The 15,389-nt window shown below is 36.7% G+C and overlaps 2 protein-coding genes across 2 annotated transcripts in view; one reads left to right on the top strand and one right to left on the bottom strand.

Annotated features, from left to right (window-relative positions):
• Positions 1–6,039, bottom strand: part of LOC124356799 (ATP-binding cassette sub-family G member 1-like) — a 33,335-nt gene extending 27,296 nt beyond the window's left edge. Inside the window, 1 exon segment of the mRNA XM_046808008.1 lies at positions 5,919–6,039. The gene's annotated coding sequence lies outside the window, so the exon portion shown is untranslated.
• A 1,790-nt stretch (positions 6,040–7,829) lies between these two features.
• LOC124358148 lies at positions 7,830–8,210 on the top strand. Its single transcript, XM_046810440.1, has one exon. The coding sequence runs from the start codon at positions 7,830–7,832 to the stop codon at positions 8,208–8,210; it is 381 nt and encodes a 126-aa protein (XP_046666396.1).
• The last annotated feature ends 7,179 nt before the right edge of the window (positions 8,211–15,389 follow it).

The raw sequence follows: 15,389 nt of genomic DNA, 5'->3' as shown, positions 1-15,389 counted from the left end.
TCTGTTTTGGGGCCACTCCTATTTGTCATTATGATTAATTAATGATCTTCCATCCAACCTCCCCCAAGAGTCTGTCCTCTTTGCAGATGATACATCATCACTGGTTAAAGGTTACTCTCTGGATTATGTGAAACATGACTCTGCTCTATTAGTGGAAAAGACTGGTGACTGGTTCTCAGCAAATGAGTTAATACTTAATGATGATAAGACAGAACAAATCATCTTTACACTAAGGAAAGTAGATGGAGAGTTAGTCAATCAGCATGTCAAGTTGATCCTCTTGCTCACTAGAGAGGGATTTCTCTATACTCTGAGTTGAGATATACTCCTTAGAGTTGAAACGAATTGTTTCCTTTGAAAACTATGCCTACTTTATCATGGCTGCTAAAGCATAGTGGATACTACCACTGTGTTATATGCTGTGGCCTCCTTGGAAAACCGTGTGATGGCAAAGGAGTAGATACTCCACCTAGTGAAGCTTTTTTGATGTTGTATCGTCTCTTCAGACACAGACAGACAACAGGTTTCAGCTGTCACTGTGCTACAGCGTACTCAGTTGAAGATTGAGAGCTTTTCTTTATTATTACCTTAGTAAAAAATAGTGTCTTCTTTTGATGTTACTTCTTTAGCGAATTCTTCCATTGAGTAGCAGGGTCTCTTCATCAGCCAATCAGTCAATCGTTTCTTCAGTTGTAGTAATGGTGTGTTCCTTAATTCTTTTAGCAGTAAGTTGAACAGCTTTGCTCCAGCACATGTTGGTTTTTTGCTGTAAAGACTAAGGTGATGGAGTGGTAGGACAAAGTTTGAGGCATGTCTTGTGTTATGGTGGAGAATGTCTTGGATGTAAAGTAGAGACTGTGTGATAACTTCTTGTATATAAAATGCCACAACAGTTAGAACGTTAAGTTCAATAAATGCTGCCCTACAGCTCCTTGGTAACCAAGAGCTACTTGACATAGAACATATCTTTTTTATTGAATTAACTCAATAAAAAGACTCTCTCTAAATTTTTGGAAGTTGTTCCTTCCCAAGAAGCTATGCCATATCTTACGTAAAACCAAGAAACTCGAAATAGCCTGTTCTTGTTGCCTCTGGATTATATACTTGCTTGAGTTTATGTACAAGAGAGATTCCTTCCTGATATATGGATATATTTTGCTTTTCTGTCAATATTTTAATTTTAATAAATTGTTGAATGCTTCCTCTAAAAAAAGGTGATACATGGTGTTGTGTTAGTGACTGATTTTAATAGATTAGGTTGTGGATGAGAGAATATTGCGGCCTGCACTCTGTGTAAATGGTGATCTAATGTCTACTTGTTCTGAGGTTGATTGGATATTAGTTCAGTCTGTTCTATTTTACTTCTAAAGATTCCCTGCACTCTATAAATTGTAATTTTTTATTTGTTCTTAAAAAAATATGTTTAATGAAGAAGTTAGTGATAACCTTCTTCACTACTCTTTGATTTTGAGTTTAGTGGTGAAGTTGATAAACCGTATTTTTAGATTTAAACTGCCAAACAAGTTGGATATATTGGATACTGAGGTCAGGGATGATACAGGTGTATTGTCTGCCAAGATCATTGTTTCTGTCAAGGTGTTAAGGTTTTGCTTACAGGTTTGGCTGATTCCTGATGTCCATAATATGTAGTCCCCATTTTAGCAGCCATTAGAAATTCATCTTCCTCATTATTAGTTTCCTCGAAAATTTTTTCAACCAAATTATTTGTAAGTTTTTGAATGGTTCCTGAGCTATTTAGTGAATCACTATCAGATATCTTATCATTTGATAAGCCTTCATTTGATCTACCCTACATTTTGTACAATACCAATTAACAGTTTCCTGAGAAGTCAATTTTTTAAGCTCTTTCTGCAACATTCAGACATCCTGCATGGTACCATTTGGTTGACATACCTGTATATTTTAGACTTCAGAATCTTACTCCAATGTCATAATTGCCACACAGGTATTTTGAGGCTATCTTGTGCATAAGTTTACTTTTAATTCATAAAAATTCATTTTTATCACTCTGGTTTGGTGGTTTTAGTAGTTGATATATCTATAATATTACCATTGAGAAGATTCAGTTATGTAGTAAATGCTTCTTTGGCTGAGTCTAGTAGTTTTAAATTGTGAAGTCAATATTTTACTTTAGTAAAAGCTAATCAAGTGCCATGTACAGATTAAACGTAAACATTACTGACAGTGTTGTTAATACTCCAGTCAACACTAGAGAGGTCAGCTGATGTACTGTCAGTATTATGTGGCAGTTAGCTACAGAATGTGCTGTGTGCAATATCATCAAGAGCAGTCAACAACGGTAACTACACAGGCTTGTTTCTATTTTCCACAATATCAAGCTTTTGTTTCTGTGGTTAAATAGTTATTTATGCATAGGCATTTTCTTGTTTTTCTTGTTCTTCTGCATTATTATTAACATGTTAATTTGTTTGTTCAAGTCGTTTCAAGTTTTGTTTATAGGTTAATGTATTAAGTTATCATTTAATTGTTGATTTAGTTGCAACGGCTGATAATGTTAAATATTTAACAGCGGTATTATTTAGAATTTTTCTGAAATGAACCATTTTGAATTTATTAACATTGAATAATAATTTGTCTGTAAATGTAAAAATAAAAAATACCACACACACACACAGTTTGAATCTTTTGTATACTAACTAAACTTTAAAAATATTCTCTTGTAACCCTGACAATATTCACTACAAAGACTTGACGAACACGTTCTTAATCTACCATCTCGTACATTTAATGTTCAATAAATATTTTTAAAGCTCATTAAAAGACATTAATTTTACAACTAACTATTTTAATTTAAATAACTTGTAACATTAAATTAATTTTTAAATTCCAAGTTTAAAAAATTCTAAATTCTAAATTATTTTTTAAATTTTAAATTAAATTCACTTTAATTTAAACAACACCTGAATTAATCGTGATTTTCTCTGTGTAATAATTAACCTGTACATTTTAAAGCGTTGTTTACCTTATTTATCAAGAAATTATGTGAAAGGGTTTGGCAGATACAGCATATTAGTATTTAAACACAAGTTTCAAAATACTATATTTTCTTGGCATTTGTAGATACAGCTGCATCAGTGCAAGGTAATCTAATCTAATGGTATCCATTATTGAGTAGAAGAATGCCAATAATCCTTACTTTAATTAGTCGCCAGCTGAGAATGGAGCAGTGAGACAATGGGCTGCTCTGCAACAGTCAACTGTTAATTACTTTATCCCTTCAATGCAGTTTAAGAATGAGAGGGGAAAGGTTAATTAAATTCCAGTTCATGAGAAAAAAGGTGAAGTTGATAATATAGTCTTAAAAGCGCTTACGTTGTCTGAGCTTGAATTTAGGAACTATCTATAACAGAAATTAAAAAATTGCTACTTATTCTTATGTAGTGCTGTAGTATTGACAGATTTTGAAATTCCAGATTGTTAATGATCAGAGAATAACAAGTTTTTCAATAACTTGGAATTTTATTACACAAAATATACATAACCTCTGCACAGCATCCAGGGCTGTACTCAGCTTTGGCGTGCCCTAAAAAAGGGTATTTGTCTGGGTCCCGTAATGTCCTGCCACCATACCCATGTTATACCACTTCACACCCACCACACCACCCCTCCAGTCAACCACCACAACCACACAGACACGCAGGACGCAGGGCAGTGAATAAAGTAAATACACATATTCACTACTCAGGGTTTGAACATGATCGTAATGACTTTAAAAGTAATAGTCACAGTTTCTTCAAAATTGTAATCAACTTTATTACAAATTTAGCCTATAATAGCATTACAGTTATCAGATTGAGCTATCTCGTCAGTCAACACAGTCCCTTCAAATAGACGTGTGGCGGGGACTGGCCCAGTAAAATTGTATGAAAAAACCATTCTGAGTATGGGCCTGATAGCATTTCAAAAATATGTTTATAAAAGTGCACCACAAACTCATTTTTATAAAATTTTTAGAGTGAACGCAACTTCATGTAAAACATCCCTTCAGGCTCAGTTTGAAGAAAGGTAGATTTCAACCGTGACTTTTATTTTGAAATATCAAAATGAAAATGTTAGTTTTGAAGGTGGATCATTGATGGAATGTTAATTCTTCATGGCCAACATGTTATAATATTATTTCCAAAATTTGGAAGCTCTGTTGTCCCAAAACCTTACAAGATTTAAATAGCCTTATGCAGATAAGTGGTTTCTAAAAATGTAATTCTGCAAACATTGCCTAGATACAAAAGTGATAAAAGCTCACATTTTAGATTATTAAAAAAAGTCTTTAGCTACGGTATGTTGTGAGGTAACTAAGAAATTTTTACCACTGTGTGGTAATTGGTCAAATTATATATAAAACTGAACCACCAACTTTAATATAAAATTTAACTTAATGAATAGCCAACATGGTACTCAATAGAACTTAATGAATAGCCAACATGGTACTCAATACAACTGTACAAGGGAAAGGCTCCATCATCATGAGAGGGATGATTGTAATCAATCAATTAGAAACTATGGTGAGTGTTCTTGTTCACTCGTATTCTGGTTCTGTTATTGTTTTTTACTCTCTTAATGTCATTCCAGCATCATATTAAACCTTAAAAGATCAAAAATCCTATAAAAACTAATAAATATTTACTAAACATTTTTTCCAGTTTTGTTCTACAGAGTTCATAGCTGAAATATAACTAATTTGATATTAAATATGTTCAGTGATAATGAGGTTAGTTATTAAATAATAAACAAATAAATAATAGTAAATAAATTGTATGGCATTATTACAATTGTTTCTTAAATGCATTTTGCTCCTCATTTGCAACCATAGGATTTATTGTATGTTTATTTCAACATTACAAGTATATTTTAATAGTTATTTACGATCAACAGATATTGTGCTAAGTGTTGTGTTTCGTTATGTCTATTTTGTTAAAGCTAGTTTTATGTCTATTTTGATCTTACACAGGTTTTTTACAATTTGACATGCATTTTTTTAAAATAACAATAGTTTTGAATGTAGTACAAATATTTTTTAAAAGTATTTAGCAGTAAGTTTATAGTAAGATAAAATGTATTTTACACTAAGAAACTTCTGAAAGAAAACAAGACTTATAATTCAGGGCTAGCTCATAACAGGACAAAAGTTGTTACAAATTTAAATCTATAACACTGTATAACAACTATATAGAATTTTTACTAGCTCTGTTTTGTAAAGATTTACTGATCTCATATAATCATATAATAGAAATCCAGTCTCCAACCCTCTGATTAATGGATTTCACTAAACGTTGAGCCAATTATTATTATTAAATATTAATAAACTATTAATAATATTAAATATTAATGGATAGCTTAATTTAAGATACATTTACAAAAAATATTGTACATATAAAATTTAAAATGCTAGAAATTTACAACAGAGATGCTAATAACTTTAACAACCAAATATATGCTTAAAAATCTAGTAGTTGTATAATACAATAACAACAAACACGAATTAACAATATTCCTAAAAGTTTCTGAAATAAAGTAGAGTTGTTAAGAGAGTGTTTACATGTTTTGATAATCAAATGTATACACTATGTATGAGAGATGTATTGTTTATTAGCTTTATTGATAGCAAAAGATTTATAAGAGGTTAAAAGCATCCACTATTTTTAATCTTATAAACTCCAAAATCAGTAAAGAGCGATTAGAAGTGTCATTGGAGAAACATCTACCTGAATGGCACCCAAACACAAAACATCGTTTGCTGTTCTGTTTAAGAATATTTATTTATTAATATCAACTGAGTTGGCCCAGTTTGCTAACAATTTTAATTTTAAAGCAACAAGTTGTCTGTTGATTTATACAGATTGACAGACGTTATGGTTTAGATCGTTCAGAATACTCACAGTCTGAGATCATTGTGAGCTGCAAGACCTGCCCGGTAGACGTTCTGACATCACAGATTGATAAACAACAACACAAGCGACAAGCCCTGTCAACAAGACAGCGAGCGAGCCGTTGGGCGGGGCGGGAGCTCCGAGCAGAGCAGCAAAGGTGATGCTGAGAACAGATGAGCTGATGGTTACCATGTCTACCGCTGCAGCGGCCTTGTCACTGCCCCCTCCCCTCACCCCTCTTGAATGGATCGATCTTTACCATTCAACCGAGCTTTAAAACCTCTTCAACCCCCCCCCAACCCCCTCCCCTAATCTCTCGATACACTCCACTTAAAACTACCTCGCAATCAAACAAACAATACGCGCCATAAAACATCGGGCTCCCAATTATCGTTTTTAACGGTTATAGATGGAAATAGGAGATTCCGAGAATATTTATAACTCAACGCGAACTAGTTTTGGCGTGTTCATTGTCTATTTTGAGAAGATACCTCTCCAAAACAAGAGGCACCCACTTACTAAAGTTTAAAAACGATAAACACTTTAGAGATACACTACATTAAAGGGAACGAATCCCAATATTTTGAGTCAACTTTTCGACTCATAAATATAAGGTAATGTGTTTATTTTGATACAAAGAACAAAAATACCCAACCAGATAGGCTATGAGTAGGATATTACTACAATGAATTAGTCGATTCATTTATATTTTACTATACTTATACAGTAATTACATTCATATTGTACGAAGAAAGCTCTTATAACACCAAGGTTTTAATAATGATTACTCAAGTTAGGTTTACACATTTAAGAATGCCAAATAAGTCTCAGCCGTCAAATGGTATCGTATTTTGTATCGAAGTCACTCTTTGTTATTGATATACCTGTTATAGAATCAAGACTACCGTCCAGAAATGTAAGGAGTCATATAATAACATTACTTACCTAATAGTACCTTATAATAAAATACGAGTATGAAGTACCCGGTATATAATATATCTAGATATTTGTAGAATAAAAACTGCTACAGTGTTTTCGTCTCAGAATAAATATCACATAAATTGTGAGCATATAATGCCAATTTTTAACCTTTTTACCTTTCGGTGTTTTAAAAAATTGCTACCGAACTATGTAGACTCATTCAGTATGAAAAGGTGAGGGGTAGAGTCAATCTTGCCGAGGGCCTAGAAGCCTATCAGTCCAACACTGCGTTAACAATAATCGTGGAGAGAGAAACATTTTTGAAACTACAATAGTGTCACCACTTAGCAAGAACGGTGTGTGTGTAGCCTAATCATCTATGTATAATAACTAGATATAGTACTATGTGTGTAGTTTCCTCAAGAAAGCTAATGGCTCGCGTACAGATTTCTTGAACGAGCACATGCTAAGCTTAGTAGTCCGAGAGAGTAGAGCCAATTTCAATAGACTAGAGTGCAACAAAGAAGACGGTTGAGGGCGTGGACCGTACGGCCCGCTTCTTGGCCTCAGCCAACCAGAGATATGATGCGTTGTCAAACTGTTCACTCGCCGCACAGACACAGAGCTTGAATCAGGGACTCTCTTAATATTACATATTCAATTGGCGAAAAATACGAGTGCTGAACTTAATCAGGTGCTATATGAATAAGGAGTTGGAAAAGGCCTACTTATTTGTAAGGCTGTGGTTTCCTAGATGCGTAATAGATGCGCTGCGGCTTACATGCATTGCGTTTTGTATCTCGGTCGGAAACGCAGCCGCCGTCCAGTGGTTTCCTAGACTGCGTAGAATACACATGGTTGTGCGTAACATGACTCCACGTAAAAAGAAATTGCTGTGTAGCAGGTATCGATGGGAAACATGTCCGAATTTTATCTCCTGACAAGTCTGGAAGTCTTTTTCATAACTTTAAAGGATCTTTCTCAATCGTTCTCTTTACTATGGTGGATGCTAACTGCAAATTTCTTCTCATTGATGTTGGATCCTATGGAAAGGAAGAAGATGCAGGAATCTTCCAAATGTCAGTAATGGGATCTAAGGTGCCAAACGGGGAATATTTCACTCCACCTGAAAATTGGCCAGCATCAGACATCAAGCCTCTTCATGTTATTGTCGGTGATGAAGCATTCAGACTGGATAAACATGTGATGAAACCTTTCACCCAGAAACAAGCTGTGGCAGACTCCTCTAAGAGGAACTACAATTACGCCCTGTGCAGAGCCCAAAGAGTAACTGAAAGGGCATTTGGAATCATGTGTGTTGTGTTTAGAATCTTCTTTACCCCAATTAATTTGAAACCTGATACAGTAGATTTGGTGTAATATTTGTGTGTTGTTGCCTCCACAACATGTTAAGGAACGAGTGAATTGCTAACAACCCCCAAACTCCTACACATGTCGTTGTGGATGAGGTCCCAACAAAGAACATGATACCATGGAACCGGCGGATCTGAAGGTTTTAAAGTGAGGAGTATGTTCATGGAGTATTTCAACAGTATGTATTACAAAAAACACGTACAAGAATGGCAAAAACATAAGAAAACTACAAAGTGACGAACTTATGTGGCCCTCAAGGATGTTTTAGTTGTATAGTAGCAAACATGTTAATTTACAATGTAAAAAATATAGTTATATGAACAACTTACCTGATTTATTCAGCGAAACTCCTATTTTCTTCCATATGATGTCCTTCTTTATATTATTTTTATAGTCAGGATGACAACTTCCATAATATTTGGTTAAAAGAGACCAATTTAATCAACTCTTCGTCGTCATTGTTTGAGAATTTTACCTTCTCGGCGACATATCCCCCCAATTCTAATTTTGATATTGCACAAGACATGTTTGTTACGCAGCGTATCTCAGAGTTGACTGCTCTGAAAGCAGTAAGCCAAATACGCAGCTATTGATGCGCGCGCACTTGATACGTTGCCTGGGAAACCGCTTATAGGAAACCCCATAAGACAAGTGTGCTGCGTCTTAGATACGCATACGCAGCGCATCTATTACGCGTCTAGGAAACCACAGCCTAAAATCAATATCTAGGCCTATTGATTACTCATATTTTTATATAAAACATATACTTATTTCTTTCCTATAGTATTTTTCATCTTGCATTGCCAGACCAGAGTCGTAAACAATTATAATTAAATGTTCATATTTGTCATGAACTCATAATTTTATATTATTACGATACAAATATTATGTGGAGATACATAAACTACAGCAACAGCAACGATGCCTTTAAATATTATCATATGACATGATTGGAATTGAAAACTGAACAAGTTATTCATACTATCTTTTGTGACTATTTGTTCTTACGTGATTTAATATATAATAATAAAATTATAAAGTTTATTCTTGACTACCCGAAATTTCTTATGATTTAATAATAATAATAATAATATAACTTTATTGCGGTAACAATAATAAAATTGCATACAAACGTCACAGAATATTTAAATAATACAAAGGTAGGCCTACACTTCATTCACTCACGCACACAGTCACATGTTTCTCTCATTCACTCTCATCTTCATTCTCACCAGACAATCCTGCCATTGCCACACCAGAACAAGAGGATTGATCGTGTTAGTTTTGAATTTCGTCCCAGCGGCTCTCCATAAACTCGTCAACTGAGTAAAACACCCTCGACACCAAAAGGTATCTTAGTCGAGTTTAAAATTTTTTTTGGTCATTCAATTGTTTGATCTCTTCAGGGAGCTTATTGATTAGCTTGACACCAACCTCAGACGGTAAACGTCGTTCGAATGCTGCAGTTCTGTGTTGTTGAACGCGGAAGTTGTCCCTGCCTCTAGTCCCATACTGGTGAACGTCCCTGCCTTGAACCAAGTTACACTTAGAACGGCAGTACAGGACAACCTCCAGGATATAGAGACAGGGCAAAGTCAGCAATCCAAGCTCCCTGAAGATGTTTTTGCATGAATCTCTGAAGTTCAATTTTGAAATGATTCGGACAGCTTTCTTTTGACTTCTAAATACACGTTCGAATTTGTATTTAGAACAGCTGCCCCACAGTCTCAAACCGTATGTCAGATGTGGATATACCAAGCCAAAGTAGGCCGTTCTTAGTATATCCAAAGAGCAGAATTTTGCAAGGTTCCGTCAGACATAAATGCCTGAGGAAACCTTTGAACAAATGCTGTCAATGTGATCGTCCCAAGTCAGCCCTCGATCTAGGTGCATTCCGAGGAACTTGGTGGAATCAGTTTCTTCTATTAGAACATCATCCGCCATCACGGCAGCGAAGTTGTCAGGTTCTTGCTGCCGAAGAAAGAAATTGACAACGCTTGATTTGGAACTGTTGGTCCTCAGATTTAGTGTTGAAAAATACTGAATACATGAATTCAGTTCTAAAAATGAGTTGATTTCTAATTCATGTTTTGTTTTTGCTCTGATGCAGAGAGTTGTATCGTCAGCATACTGAACCATCTTCCCTGTAAGGATCGATGAGTTCAATCTGTTGACGTACACAAGGAATAGGACAGGTCCAAGGATAGATCCCTGTGGGACACCGTAAGTCATTTGAACCTTTCCTGAAAGGTTATTCGCAATCTGCACACACTGGCTTCTATCCCTGAGGTAAGACGAGATCCATTCGTGCGGCAGACCTCGAACACCACATGTCGTCAACTGGTACAACAGTGTTTCGTGATGTACACAGTCGAATGCTTTAGAGAGGTCTAGAAATATGCTTAGCACATGTTCTCTTCTCTCCAGGCCATCGACAACTGTATCGATTAGGTCTGTGACCGCATCGATTGTGGATTTGTTTTTTTCTGAAACCGAATTGTTCGGAACAGAGGATTTCAAAACGATCAAGAAAATTTTCAAATCTGACAAGAAAAATCTTTTCAAGAACTTTGCTCATGACTGGGAGGATTGAAATTGGACGATAGTTGCTTGCAAGGCAAGGATCGTCTTTTTTGAAAATGGGTGTGACTTTCGCAGATTTCAAAAGGGAGGGAAAAATGCCTTGTGCGAAAGATAAGTTGATCAAATTTGTAAGTGGAGCCAAAATATGCTTAGAGCAACGTTTGAGCAGCCACACAGACATGCCGTTGATGTCACATGATTTTTTTGGTTTCAATCATTGTATCACGCGGGCCACCTCTTCCTCACTCACAGGAGACAGTGCCATGGATGAGACCGGTCCCATCGATGACACTTCGCTGCAATTGAGGCCTTTGAAAGATGGGTCAAGTGATGCCACAGATGAAAAAATGAGTTGAACTCACTTGCCACTTTAGAGGGATCTGAAATAATTTCGTCCTGGATTTTGAGCTTTGGAATTTGGGAATTTTTTGAGCAATTTGGCTGTGTTGTTACATTTTTAATAATGCCCCAAGCAGTTTTGGAAAAGTTTTCGCAATTTTTCAATTTTGTTTCAATTTCACGTGCTTTTGCAGATTTTATTGTTTTCCGATATTTGCTCTTGAAATTTCTAAAAAATGTTTTAAATTGTTCATTTTCGGTGCTAATGTAAATCGAATGGTAAAATTTTAGCCGTTCTCGTAATTCTAAAATCTCCTTCGTCACCCAAGAATTTTGTTTTGCTTGTTTGCGTTCTTTAAAATTTTTGAAAGGACAAGTTACATTTAAGTGATAGACAAAAAGATTATGAAAAGCGGTGTAAGCTTCATCTACGCTTTCAAGATTGTCTAAAAACTACCAGGACTCATTTTTTAAAAACGAATTCAAAAGGGCAATGTTTTCCGAGCTAGTGTTTTTTTTTTTATTTTGGATGACGGGTGTTCAATTTCTGGCTGAAAGTTACTGATAGTGGTCTCCTGAGCGAAGTGGTCAGAGATGGCCGCATTGAAAACAGTGACTGAGGCGTTTGGAATGTTCGTGATGACGTTGTCGATGGCTTTACTCGATGTGGCGGTCACTCGTGTTGGCGTGTTTACTGACCAGATCAATCCGAAGGAATTTAGGATGTCGCGTAGCCGCTGGGTCAGGGGGTTGGTGTGGTCTAAAACATCAATGTTAAAGTCGCCAGTTATGATAAACTTTGACGACTTCAAACAGATGGAATTTAGAAGATTTTCAAAATTTTCAAAAAAAATATTGCTGCATCCGTTTGGAGAACGATATAAGCCAATAATTGTAATTTTGTCATCAGAGTTCAGGTCGATTTTTATTCCATCCACTTCAAAATCTAAATCACAACTGTGAGTCAACTTGTGTGGAAGGAATTCAATATCGGATTTAACGAAAATTGCCACACCTCCCCCTTTAAAATGAGTTCGATCGTAAGATGTTGCCAATTTATAGTTGTCAATCCTGAACAGTCTGACTGTTTCAGGTTTGAAACCATGTTCAGAAATAACAAAAACGTCAGGATGCAGTTCGCGTGCCATGAGCGACAGCTCGTCTGCTTTGTTGGTGGCAGTCTGTGCATTTTGATGCACAACCGAGAAAATCTTTTTTGAATTTTGTTGGTTTGATGTTTTTTGTGGAATTTTTGACGCAAATTTTGACGATCTGGTTCTGATGTGTCTATCCTTCTTTTGCATTGGTTAAAAACTGACAGTTTTTTTGTCCAGAATTATCACTGTAGTGAAGGTTGGCTGGGCGTTGGCTCTTCACCGCCTCGGCGAAGGTGTCGTAGGCCATGGTCCGGACTGGTGGTTCAGGAGGAGCTGGCGACGTATGGGCGGCGGGCGATCTCGGCTGGGCCGGCGACGGCGGTCCGCAGGGGTCAGCGGGCGGTGTCGGGGTGACTGCGTGGTCCAACCTTTGCAAGGGTGTCGAACGGATCGGCGCAGTTACTTCTGTGACGCGACGACGGGGCCGAGGCATCATACCGGCGATCCTCTGAAGTATGAGGTCGGCCAACAGTTGTTTGCCACTTGCACGCAGGTGGAGGCCGTGTGGGGTGAAGTGGCTTCGATCCATTTTGCTGATATCCAGCATTTCCGCGCCCTCGTAACGGATACACAGCTCGGCAATATAATTATTGACGAGAGCCGTGGTCTGGTGAACTGGGCTGTCAGAGGGCAGGTCGTGCCTCGTAGGCAGCGACAACACCAGGAGCGCGGAGGACGAACAACAGTCTTCCACAATTTTTTCTAGTCTGCTGAAGATGATGTCCTGGTTCCCAGCAGCCACGTCATTTGTCCCGGCCAGTAGTACATAGCAGTGGTCTGGTGGATGGGTGGGGGCCGGGGCTACACTTAACAGACCCGCGCCAGGCTTGCAGAATCCACCGATGTTTGTTCCTCTTGTACTTCTGCGCATTAGAGAGGCGATATAGCGTGAGTGACTGTCCCCTATCACAGTCACATTCTTAAACTGCAATTTAATTGTTGTAGCTGTTTCAGGGTTGCCGCTTTTTATTTGTTTTTCTGTCCCGGTCTGAGATTTTGTTGAATTGTGAGTTTTTTTATCGTGTTTTTTGGGCTTTCTTTTCTTTTTCTTACTTGTTTTTTTGGTGACCACTGTAAAGGCGACTCCCTCTTCAGCCGGTGCGGCTATGGACTCCAACTCCTTTTGCAGATAGAGCTGACATCTTTAAGTTTGATGTGTTCATGATTTAATATACTTTGTACGCTGTAGCTAGAATATTTGGGATTTCTTTTTTTATTGGCTAATGTTAATGCGCATTCGGACGAAAAAATAGTTAGCAATGACGCACTGCGCTACTGCCAAACCCCAACTGTCTTCTTCACTGCACGCGGGTCAACCAACCAAACCTAAAAGGTTTTTCGTGAAATCGATAATGGAATGTATTTATTTACCAATGGTGCAACCATTTTGCAGCAATATATAACACATAATAAACATATTAAATACAACAGCAATAATATAAAATGCAAAAGCTCAAGAAGCAGACATCACAACAATTTTAAAAATAAAAATACCCAATCAAAACGATAGAGAAGTCTTCGCTCACTTGCGATTCAAAACTGGAGAACCCTTCTGAAGTGACGACACTCATTTCTTCAAAGAAATCTAGTTCAGGGAAAAGTTCATTGCCAAGGCATTCTATTGTATAAGGATATGAGTCCAAAATGATCAGCAAGATCTTCAAATAGCACTTCAAGATGGGGGAAACCAATTCTCATTCCAACAAAACGCAAAAATCTCCTCTCTAAAAGCGAAATATATTCATTATAGTGAGGAGACCAAACCACATAACAGTACAGGTATTCAAGAATTTTACGAATTAAAGTGGCATACAACATTGTTAGAGTTTGCATACTGAGTTTGTATATTGCAGGAAATCTGTAAAGGAAGCTGAGCTTCCTGTTGACTGTGGAATACACATCCTCAATGTGCATCTGTGGACAGAGTGCGGTATCAAAGGTTATAATTATCTACATAACGAACTTCAAATCATCATATAATGTAGTCACCTCCCAAGGAATAGTTATGAAGAATAGGCTATCTACGACAATAGAAAGACACAAGGCAATATTTACTTCTGTTTAAGGCCGTAGAGTTTTCCTCACACCATTGATTAACTCTGTCAATGTTATGCTGAAGATGGCTATCTCAACTACGAGAGACCTCATTGAAAAGCTTCATATCATCAGCAAACAACAATACCCCCACATCTACTTTGGTCACAATATCATTAATAAAAATGTTAAATAGGAGGGGTCCTAAACGTGAGCATTGAGGTACATCTCAAATGACATTTAAAGCTAAAGTAGTTGATGCAGCAAATTTGACCAGCAGCTGTTGGTTTGAAAGATGACATTTAAACCAAAGAAGAAGAGACCCAAGGATTCCATTGGTTTGAAGTTTGGCTATGAAGTGAGTATGCCTATCCCTGTCAAAGACTTTAGTGAAATCCAGAAAAGCTATGTTGACTTGACTTCATATAGAAAAAGCAAATGTAATGTAGTACTGGTAAATTAACACAGGTTAGTAGCTGATAATTATCCAGTACAAAAACTATGTTGGTTTTAAGACAGGATATTTTTAAAGTAAAAGAAGACATTGTACAAGTCAAGGAATTCAAACACTTTGGCTAAAATGTTCTGTATAGCTATTGGCCTATAGTTCGTTACCTCCTTAACTTAAATATTGCCACCACAAAACTTTTCTTGGAGACATTTGGAAATATTTCCTTTGATAGCATTTTATTGCAGGCCAACATTCTTTTGAGGCATCCAGTTAGCCAATTTGAACAGGACTTGGTCAAGTTTGATGAAGCAATAAAATAAGACGCCAGGCACACAATAATTGTAATTACAGAAGCAGCCGCAAAAAGGAAGGAAAGAAATCAGTGAAAAATTTACACATTCTTTACGATCATCAGTATTTCCATTATATACCATCGTACTTGGAATACTGGAAGATCTGTTTAAGTTGTTAATAAAACTCCAGAACATCCTTGAGTTTGTGGGGAGAGCAGTTTTAACATGATCTAAATAGCTCATGTAACAGGAATCACTAAGCTTCCTGCATCTTCGCCTCGACGTCTGAAAGTTCAAGAAATGATATTCTGCCTCACAATATTGTTAC

Source organism: Homalodisca vitripennis, chromosome 3 (genome assembly GCF_021130785.1).
Source record: "Homalodisca vitripennis isolate AUS2020 chromosome 3, UT_GWSS_2.1, whole genome shotgun sequence".
NCBI classification, from domain to species: Eukaryota; Metazoa; Arthropoda; class Insecta; order Hemiptera; family Cicadellidae; genus Homalodisca; species Homalodisca vitripennis.
This window is presented reverse-complemented; position numbering and strand designations above follow the sequence as displayed.